The sequence below is a fragment of the Falco punctatus genome, assembly GCF_963210335.1.
Source record: "Falco punctatus genome assembly, chromosome: 8".
Taxonomy (NCBI): domain Eukaryota; kingdom Metazoa; phylum Chordata; class Aves; order Falconiformes; family Falconidae; genus Falco; species Falco punctatus.
The window spans coordinates 19,242,438-19,253,667 of NC_137588.1; the positions used below are offsets into that span (position 1 = coordinate 19,242,438).

Genomic DNA, 11,230 nt, shown 5'->3' on the forward strand with positions numbered 1-11,230 from the left:
TTGATGCAGAAACCTGTTAAGACTGCTCAGAGCATATAACAGCCTATGGCTCACTCCTGTTAACAAGGTGCAGAGCATTCATTTTCCACATGCAAAATTCCGAGCACTGCGCCAAACTGAAAGAGAAATACAGTAGACATTTGTTGATTTTTTTTTTATAATGCCCACAAGCACCTACAGATGTGATCCCATGTAATGAAGCATGTGGCCCTAAGCTGGAATTATTTGCAAACAGCAGGATCTCCTGGCAAAAGAGATGGCACTTGCTGTGTTTTGAAAGCTGTCCCTCTAAACCCATGTTTGGTTAGCACCTATGCCCTGTTGAAATTGGCATAGATAATTCCGAGTGGGAACAATGCCAGCATGACAGATGGGAGTGAATGCAGGCATGCCAGAGAACCAGTATGTTCATCAAGTCTGAATATTAGGGACAGAGTCCTTTCCAAGAATTCAGAAATGGCAGGCTGTCCAGAGTTTCTGTACTGTAGGTATGGAATATAAGAATATCCGATCTGTTTTGTAACTATGAGCAAAATTAATTGTAGTAACTTAAGAATAGCTTATCTGAGCCACACAAAGCATGGCAGTAGTCAACTGAATTAGAACAAGTTTTTCTCTGGATTCAGACTGGCACCAGATCTTAGAGGGAAGAACCTGTGCACCGGAGTCAAAATGATTCCACAGGTTGTCTGCTAAGTGGTTCAGACTGAAGAGCTTTCCGATGATAATGACTATTCTTCATTTACATGCTGCTTTTCAGGCAGTGATCCCAAAGCAATCTGCAAGTGTATGGGAATTTAAACTCATAGTTGGAAGGTATGTCATTTACAATCAGGCAGGTGAATCTTGCATGTATTAATGGGCTACAGTCCCATCTCCCCTCCCACCAGGGATGGAACTATACTCTCTGCGGAGAAGGTGGAAGAAGAGAAAATCCTTCTGCCATGATCCTGGTAGATACACATGTACCCTGCTTTTGCTCTTTACATGAGACAAATTGCCATAACAGATCAGTTTTCCAAAACATTGCTTTAATCTCCAAACAGGAATTAGTTTTCGAGCACCTTGCCTATTTCTCTTTTCAGATTGTGAACAGCTAAAATATATTGCCCAAAAAGACTTGCCTAGGGTCATTTACATGATTCTGAAAAACAGGAAGAACAAAAAGCTAACAAAAACAGTTCAGGTGCTATTGTTTAAAAAAAAAGAATCTGGTGCTGCAATGCTCCCTGTACAAAAAGCCTGTACCTTCAGAAGAGCCCGCGAGCAAAACTTCCCTCCATTTGGGTTTCTTCAGCAAATAGAATTCATGGATTCTTTTGGAACCACTGGCCAAAGTCTTGCCTGTCCATGCTGTTCTCTGGATCTGTGGTTTATCAGGAAGTGTATCATATGAAAGGTGTTATAATTTGGTTGCCAATGTTGTGTTCTAGCCAGTGTGGCTAATAGTGTCAGCTTAGACCTCGACTTTGTTTTCTGTTAAAAAGGTGTTTAACGTTATTAGTAGGAATAAAAAGCATTGCTGAATTTATTTTCATTTCATCCAGTGATATGCTGTAAACTAGAAATCTATGCATGTGTTATCCAGTCAACCATTTCAGGTATAGCTGTTCTTTGCAATACAGACCTGGGAAATAATGTGAGTCATCTAAGAGTAATACACCTTAGTGAAGGGAGTTTATGTTCTTAAGTAATACATGAAGAGGTAGTTTCATTCCAAAGGTTCTGAATTTTCTGTGTATTTATAATAATTACTTTGATTAAACATCAGTGGATTGTTTTATTACTGCTTTTCCTCAAAACCTATTTTTAAAAAAAAATACTGGGTAGATACATAGTAATGATTTTTAAATACATGAAAGCTCACCCTGAATGTGGTGATCCTCACACAACACACTGTAATAGATGTGAAGTATAAAATGAAACTATTAATGACCTTTCATAACATTTCCTTTCACTTTGGGTTAGACTACAAATAAATATTACATTAAAATATGGAATCAGAATTTTTTAGATAATTCAAAATTTTTGCTGACATACAAAATTAATTTTAAAAATACAGGATCATCTTCTGTCCTGTGACTTGCTGAGTTTTACAAAAGGGTGGCTGTATTTTTACATATTTACACTGTTGTACAGCATCCTGAAACTAACCAGCAGAACCTGAATGCTGGACAATAGGGCTTGTTATCCACAGTGAGAGCAGCTCTACCAGTCTTTACTAGCAAGGCTCCTCGGAGCCTTAATCTCACTTTCCACCAGAATCCAGTAGCCAGGATGAAGACGAAAAAACCTCTTTTCCATGCTGCATTTCTGCTGTAGCAGAATGGTTTTCCTCTTGACAACATCCCATTTTGATGTATAATGGCTATAGTGGTAGTAGACCCTACATATATAATCATTGTGCCATTTGAAGCAGTTCTGAGAGACCCAAAAATGACATAACAAGGATTACCATGATTTTCGATTCAAATTGCAGCAGCGGTCTCAGCAGTATTAGCATTCTTCCAGAATCTTGCTAAGTATAAACATGGTATGATGTTTGTTGTTAATGTGATCTGTTTCTAGGACTCAGGTGTTAAAATAATCAATGGACTGTGGAGCAGAATGCTCTACAGCCTAAATTAGCCCTAGTTTGTTAATTGCCTTCAGCTCGCTACAAAAAGATGCTGTTGGGACTAAAAGAAAGCTAATTTTAGCAAAAAATAGCTTGGGTAAGTACTCTGGGGGACAAAGATCACTCAAGAAACGGATGCTTCCTTTTCCCTGTAAAGGAGAAGTTTACAATGATGAGAAAAAAACTTTATCACCTGCTTTCCTATTGTCATGGTTTAACCCCGGCCAGCAACCCAGCACGACACAGCCACTTGCTCACTCCCCTCCCACCCAGAGGGATGGGAAGGAGGATTGGAAGGGAATGTAAAACTCAAGGGCTGAGATAAGAACAGTTTAATAGGTAAAGCAAAAGCTGCACGTGCAAGCAAAGCAAAGCAAGGATTTCATTCCCCACTGCCCATGGGCAGGCAGGTGCTCAGCCATCCCCAGGGAAGCTGGGCTCCATCACGTGTAACGGTTACTTGGGAAGACAAACAACATAACACCACATGTCCCCCCCATTCCTTCTTCTTTCCTCAGTTTATATACTCACCATGTCGTCATATGTATGGAATACCCTTTGGCTAGCCTGGGTCACCTGTCCTGGCTGTGTCCCCTCCCAGTTTCCCATGCCCCTCCAGCCCTCTGGCTGGCAGGGCCCAAGGAACTGAAAAGTCCTTGACTTAGTATAAACATCACCCAGCAACAACTAAAAACATCAGTGTCCTATCAACATTGTTCTCACATCAGAGCCAGAACACAGCACTGTACTAACTACTAAGAAGAAAATTAACTCTATCCCAGCTGAAACCAGGACACCTATAAAGCACCACTTCCAATACAGCCAACTCAGCAATTAAAACTCCCAACATTACTTATGTCAAGATTTGCCAATTACTAATAATCAATAAAGTAAACAGATATTAAGAGTGTGTTACCAAGGGAGTTTCTACTTAAAGCAGAGCTATCTCACAATGGCTTCATTCCTTCTTCCCAGAGCTAACTTGGTTTAAATAGTCTGAAGCATATTAATTCTGGTCTGTATACCTTCTTTCCACAAGGCATTGCTCAAGTTACCTGAGAGGACCTGTGCAGTCCTGAATAGGAAGATTCAACCACACAGTTGTGAATGGAAGAGGTAGCAGTGCAAGATGCTCTCCAGACTGAAGCATTGTCCAGGCTGTGAAAAACCCTGACTTAGTAAATCAATATCAATGCCCTGCAAAGTACATCATAAATCTGGAAGTTCTGGAGAGCTAACCGTGAGGTAATAACACCACTTCACATTTTAAAACATTTCACAATCGTTAGGAAAATCTCAGGAGGCCTTTGATCCATTTTCATCTTTTGGGGGGGTCTTCCAACAATTAAGAATTTTTGGAATATATTGGTTTTCCAGACACATCTCCTCTTCAAAATTATTTTTTTTAAAAAGACTTGTGTATGTAATAAGTTTTGAGTTAATAATCCTGTGCTAGGAGATAAAATTTAACCTGAAAGAACAGATTTCAACCTAGAAGAACTTTTTATTTAAGCTTTGGACAACGGGATTTCTCCAGACTAGCCAAGATTTCTCCTTTAGCAAATATAGAACAGACATTCATATTTTATAAGTTATTAATAATAAATATCAAATTCTGAAAGACCCTTTGGTGGAAAGCACTCTGGACATACTCATGTATTCAGCATTGTACAGGATTTTACTTGCTCAGTTGAACCAATCTGCAATTGCCAAAATTTGTCTGTACCTGGAGGAAACCCAACCCGTATCTATCGGCAGACATGGTACTCTGCCCAGCTGCCTTATTACCTGCTTTCTGGATGGCAAACTGAACAGATATGAGGCTTGATAGATCTCTTTAGGAAGTCACCAGAAAAATGCCGTTTCTATGCAATGTCTGTTCTGCTGATACTCATGTGTGTAACAGAGTCTGATACCTGTAGATACCACTTCATTTCAGGGTTACAAAGTGAAACTGCATGTCACTGCAGGGGTGATCCATTACATGGTGTACCTAGGAAATGAGCTGATTGGCAGTGAAGATGAAACAGACTGTTGTTTTCTAAAAATAAGGGCAAAATAACTGGGACAATCTTTACGGTTTCAAGGGAAGTCGTCAGAAGGCTTGTGAAATCTGGGGTGATTGTTCTCTTTCCTTTCTGGGAAAGGAGAAGGCAACACTAATGAACCTTAGCTAGCAATCGCTTGTTGTTCTTACTGCCCTGACAAACCTGGTTCAGCAGCAGGGAGCTGCAGGAGAGAGGTGAACTGGCTCTTCAGGCACCATGTACTGCTCACACAACTGCACTGTATCTTCATTGCCAGAGGCAAAATGGGGAGGAAACCTCCTCTGGCTGCCTTGGCTACTGCCCACATGCATAGCTGGTCCTGTCTGGGAGAGACAGCTGTAAAACTGGGAATCTATTCTGAGAGATTTGGGAGTTTAAGATAGAATTCCAGGTAGAATAGACTTTCAGGAATGTGGTGAGCCATTAGAAATTACACTGCTCTTCAGTGGACTGATCCACTTCCTTAGAAACCTAGCAGCAGGTCAACCAGATAGGAAATGGCATGAGATCAACAAAAGTCTTTTTTTTTTTTTTTATGAAAAGCTGCTTGACTTAAACTGAACATGGTCCCCAGAGATCAGTAACTGCACTTCTAACTCCTCCTGAAAGCAACAGCTGAGTTGCATGTTATGCCTTAAAAGCAACAATAAACAAGTGTTTAATAGCGGGTTTGATGTTGTTCAGATCAGTTTGTGAATACATTTTTTGCAAAACATTCCAGGGTGGGCATTGTGACAGAAGAGGGCACTTTCTCTGTGAAAGAAGAAGGTTTCAGTTTCACACTTCTTTGAATCCATGTGACTTTGTGCTGTGCATGTACAGGAAAGAGCTGTGGGAAGATCCATTTCACACCTGCACATCCAGACCACTAGGATCCTAAGAAGAAATCATGTCTCTTAACTGCTCTGCTTTCCTCCATGAACAAGCGAATTTCTTTGTTGCAAATGGTCTGCTCCTTGCTATACTTCATAGGGGAAGTGCGCTACCTAATAAATGGTATAGTTTGCATGTCAGTGTTCAGCAACATGTTACATTTCAGTGATTCCACCAGTACAGCACCCACATTTGCTTTACGGTTTTATTCATGGTGATGGAAATATTTGTTACCACAATAACATGTAGATTGAAAAAATTTTGAAAGTGAAAAGTTCTGCCTAACCATGAAAGGGTTTTGCCACTGATACTTATTTCTTACTTAGTGTTTCTCTATGGAAGAACCACTCGACAGGCACTGCAGATCTGACCATTCATCTCAGTTCCCAAATAATGGGTGTAAGATGAAAAAAAGAAAAAAAGCAAAAAAAAAAGCAAGCAACTTACAACCTCATTTGCCGACCTTTATAGACTCCCATTTTACTGCTGTATTACTTAAGACGTGGATGCACACCAGAACCAAAGCAAGCTTGCTGTTGGGTTTGAGGCAGGGAGCACAAAGCTGAAAAATTCAAATTGTACTGTTGTTTCTCACTGTCAGACCTACAACTGAGCACAGCTCCACTGTACCTGAGGATCAGAAGACACTATGTTGTAGGTTATAAAAGCGACATTATCGTTAACATTAGTATGCAGCACTTGGAAGTGCCTATTGATCATGTTTGTTGGTGGGTTGTTCAAGTTGCTGATATGGAGGATGTCTCAGCTGTGTGGCACCTGTGGTTTAATCGGTGACAGCAACATCAATAGTCCATGTTAAGTGTGCAGGAGGCCAGCAGCAAACTCCTAAAAGATGATGCTACATTCCTGTCCCTAAACACAGCGCACATATCCTCTTACTCTTCCCTTTGCAGTTTGTAGCCCAGAGACTATTTTGAATTTGTATTTAATTTTATGTCACAGATTGCAACAACTTAAGGACACATTACCCAGTGGTTTGCCCAGAACGGGGATTTTTCTGCATTTTTCCTAATTGGCACTAATACTACCAACAGTGGTAAATGACCGTTAAATAATGATCGCCCTTATCAAGTGAAAAACACCAAAGAACACGCAAGTGAATGAAGCGTGCACAGCGTGCTCAGCTGAGTAATGATAATCTGGTTTTCATTAAGCTGGACTAAAAAGGATTTTTCCATTACTCAGATGCGAGCCTGCTCATCGCGCTGAAGTAGTCAGACGGTGGGGACTCCGGGCGCTTCACACGTTCCCGGACGCAGCTCCGTTGTCTGTCCGTGACGCTCGCCCCGCTGGGCCCCGAGCAGCGCGTGGCACGGCTCTGCAGGCTGCCGGCTGCCCGCACCCCGGGCGGCACCTGGGGGGGACGGCACCTGCGGGGGACGGCACGGCTCCCGCCCCGCCCCGCCCCGCACGGCCTCGCCCCCGCCCCCGCCTCGGCGGTCAGGCTGGAGGCCCCGCCCTCGCCCCCGGTGCCGTCCCCCGGCTGAGGCGGGCGCGGCGCCACGGCGGCTGCGCCGGGCGGGGCGGGGCCGGGCGCCCCCGGCGCTGCCAATAGGGTCGGTACAAAGTGACCTTGGCGCCGCATCCCGTCCCCTTCCGCCGCGCCGCATCCGGGCGCTCCCCGCCGCCCCCGCCGCGCCTGCGCCGTGACGCCCCAGCCCCTCGGCTCTGAGCTGCGGCAGCCGAGCGGGTGGGTGGCGGCTCCGCGCCATCCGCTCCCATCGCCGCCCCCGCCCGCCGCCCCCTCACCTTCTCCCTCTCTCCGCAGAGACACCGGATTGTGGCCCCCGGGACGCCGCCTGCTAAGATGTTCGCTTGCGCCAAGCTCGCTACCTCGCCCTCCCTGGTGAGTGGGGGCGGCCGGGCCCGCGGGGGCGGCCGGGCTGCAGCGGGGGCGGCGGCGGGGCTCTCGGGGCCGAACGGGCCGCCGAGCCCCACGGCAGGCCTCCGGGGCGAGCCCGTGCCGGGGGGCTGCCCGCCCGAGTGCGGAGGGGTGAGGGGGAGGGGGCGAGCGGCAGGGCCGTGATCCCCTGCCCGCCCCCTCGGTCGAGGCCCTTGGCCAAGGTGAGGGGCCTTCCCCCGGGCGGCGGAGGGGAGGGCGGCGCGCCCGAAAGCTCTGGCGCCCGGTGCGTTCGTGCCTGGCTGTAGGTCAAACCCCAGACTGTTGCTTGTCCTGTGCAGGGCCGGGACTTTTTGCCCTTGCAGAGACATGGGACTGTCCTGCTTGAAAATGTCCTCTCTGGCTTGCGGAACGTCTGGTTTTGCGTGGTGCAGGCAAAGGTTTCCCCTGCAGGAAGAGCTTTGTGCAAGAGCCGATATGACCTTAGACTGTTGGAAGCCCAAGGACACGCAGGCCGCTTGTGAAAGAGGATTCATTCATTTGTGCCTCACTAGATTTAAAAGCCTAGGTTATGTCTGTGTGTTTAACAACTTTGGAATTCATTTTGATGGCTTTTGTTTTTTCATTTGAAAATCCATATTGCTGCCTGCTGATCCGTCTGGCTCTTTTTTGTTGTCGTTTAGGTACGTTTTCTGTCAGTATAACACATGTACAGGTTCAGTGAATGATAATGCTACTTGCAATAACATCTCCTGAAGAAAATGGTGCTATCAAATTGCATGGTGGTGTTTGCTTCTGTATAGTTTATTGTATATCTGGCTATGCAAAGATCGCTGTCATTCCAGTGAGACAAATTACTTAGTAGGTAATAGCCTTAAAATCTTACAGACTTGTATGGGAACAGCTGCAATCAAATTTTTCTCTTTTTTTTTTATAGTTTTTTTTCTCATTTTGCAGATCCGTGCTGGATCAAGAATCTTGTACAGACCGATTTCGGCATCTGTGTTGTCTAGGCCAGAGGTCAAGAATGGAGAGGTACCTTATAAACAAAATTCTGTATCTTCCTAAATCACCTGGTGAGCCTAAATGTCCTCAACTTAGAGTTCACTTGTACTAACTCAAATACCTACAGTGTGAAACTTGCTCTTAGTGAAATACCTAATAATACTTGTTGCTGTCTTGCTGTTTCCCCTCAGAAGTCTTTCACATTTAAGGTTGATTGCTTTCAGGTGGAACAGGTAATATTCTGAAGTCTTTAACTATTAGTTACAGTTTCATCACTTGGAAGAGGATCTAGCCATTGGATCTAATACAACTTCTAAAACTGCGGAATAACACTATCAAAGTGGTCATAGAAAATGGTCTGTGTCTTAATATAATGCTTTTTCATGTTTTGTTTTCTTAGGGCAACTCAGCACTTAATGGGGCCCAAAATACTGTCTCCCGGCTAGCACTTAGAGAATTCCAGACTAGTGCTATCAGCAGGGACATTGATACTGCTGCCAAATTTATTGGTGCTGGTGCTGCCACAGTAGGTGTGGCTGGTTCTGGTGCTGGTATTGGAACAGTCTTCGGTAGTCTAATCATTGGTTATGCCAGGTAATCAATCTCTCTTATAAAACTCACAAATTGCATGCAGATGTATCTTGAGACAGCACACCCAGATAAATAGAGTTGTAGTAAGGGTGATGGCACTGTAATAAAATATTTTAATAATTGCTATTAATGATAAACATGGCTAGATAGAATCGTATGAAACTGTAGTGTGTTCATCAGGATGGCTCTGTTGTTAAATTCAGAACTTCGTGTGCTCTTACCTGGAGAAGAGACATGAAAGAAATGAGATTGTTAGACTTGGTCAGTGTCTCAGTCACTGAAGTCCGGTGTTTCAGCCTTCTGTTCTGGAACTGAATTAAGAAATCTAGCCTGGATCTTTTCCCATGTGAGGGGAAAAGTCCTAAAGAGAAACTGTACAAAATCTGGTAATAAGAAACATGAGTTTGATGCCTTAAGCTTTGTAGCCAGTTGTTTAGAAATGGATACTTATTAATTCAGTTTACTAACATATTTAGCTTTGTATCTCAGAATATGTAATTAATATTGAATGAGTAATCGTTCCTTGTGGAAATCTGAAGGGGACGAGGGTGGGGATTTTATAGTAGAGGTCAACTTCTTCCAGATAAGTTTACAATGTTACTGCAGTAGGAATAGTTCAAATGGTGTCATGGAAGAGCAGAAATGATACAGGCTTTACTGAAGGTTTCATGTTCTTCATTACTCTTTCAACCACTTAAAGTCTTATTTCTTAATAAAGACTTTTAAGTCCTGTTGAAGACAAGTTCGCTTTCCACTTGAAGAAACATAAATGTTTTCGCTACAAAACTAAAGTCTTCTCTTTTGAATTCAGCATTGAACATGTCAGTAAGAGGTTGTAGAATGTTACTTGATAGTATTGTGTTGAAGAGCTTTTTCCCTCCCACACGCTTCTTGGAGGGATAATTCATTGCATTTTTGCAACAAACTGCTGTGTATTCCTTTTTTTTTCTTTTTTTCTTTTTTTTCCCCCTCTAGGTGGTTTCAGTTCCTGTATTTGAGAGCTGCTTAGAATGTTATGCAGATAAACTTCCTTGGAATATAGTTCTAATGCCACAGATGTGAAATAAATTTATAAAGCATAGTTCTGATAGTTCCTACATGGGATGATGTAGAGAAGTCAAATTCAAAATCATATATGAATGTACTCACAAAAACTGTGCTTATTTGGAAAAATCATATACAATCTGCACAACCTGAATCTAATCTTAATTGCAAACTCATTTGTCTTCAGTGAAACCCTTGCCAAAAAGTACTTTTGCTTGAATTTGTTAGATTTTCCTGTTATGGAACCTGTGGCGAGGAAATGAAGAATTTCTGAATCTGTTAGATGCATTAAACTGTATGAAAATACATCTTGCATGTAAAGATAAAAAGGTCTTACACCTTCTCTTTCTTTTAGAAATCCTTCTCTGAAGCAGCAGCTGTTCTCATATGCTATCCTGGGATTCGCCCTGTCTGAAGCTATGGGTCTCTTCTGTCTGATGGTTGCTTTCTTGATCCTATTTGCCATGTGAAAGGAGGCCTGCCTGTAATACTGGCATTGGAATGTAACTGCATTTTATGGGACTCCCAAAATGTTGGTGTTATGGAAATCGATGCTCTTTCCAAAGTCATTTCATTAAAGATAACAACTTTAACTGTCAACCTGTTGCCTGCATTTATTGTCTTTGTCACTGGGATATCTGGAAGACAGTTTCTTGTTATTCAGTCACCAGGGCTTTCTCCTGATAATGACATATTGCATAGGACTTCAAACAATGATTTCAAGTCTAAACATTAATATATATGGGCATGTCACTTGTTCATTAAAATTAGTGGCATGTCTTTGGAAGAGTAAAGGATACACAGATTAAACGTGAAAGGCTGTACTGCTGGTCTCGTTCATTTGCTTGTGTTTCAAACTTACGCAGACTTGTTCCTGTGCACAATTTGTTTTTTCTCAGGCTGGCTAAGGTGTTCTGGTACCTTGATAGAGGGAGCTAAACAGAAATCCACAAACAGTGATAGGAACGTTCTCTGCATAACATTTCAGTTATGCTATAGATTCTGATCACCATGGCAAAAATTTTCCACTTGCCTCTGACCAGTGTCCCAGCTGAACCAAACTAATGACTGTTGTAGGTCGATTCAAGGCATTTAATTTGTAGCACATTTATACTATACTCTTAGTTACTGCATTCTTGGTGTCACCTTATTAAAAAGGGAGAATTTCCAGCTTCCTCATTTTTTTTAAAG

At 43.0% G+C, this 11,230-nt stretch overlaps 1 protein-coding gene across 1 annotated transcript; it reads left to right on the plus strand.

The window, feature by feature from the left end:
- The first annotated feature begins 7,247 nt into the window (after nucleotides 1-7,247).
- Nucleotides 7,248-10,639, plus strand: ATP5MC3 (ATP synthase membrane subunit c locus 3). The gene is made up of 4 exons (XM_080400560.1): nucleotides 7,248-7,405; nucleotides 8,357-8,434; nucleotides 8,805-8,998; nucleotides 10,395-10,639. Exons 1-4 carry the CDS (start codon nucleotides 7,367-7,369, stop codon nucleotides 10,507-10,509), a joined length of 426 nt encoding a protein of 141 aa, XP_080256686.1. The 5' UTR covers nucleotides 7,248-7,366; the 3' UTR covers nucleotides 10,510-10,639.
- Nucleotides 10,640-11,230: the final 591 nt, after the last annotated feature.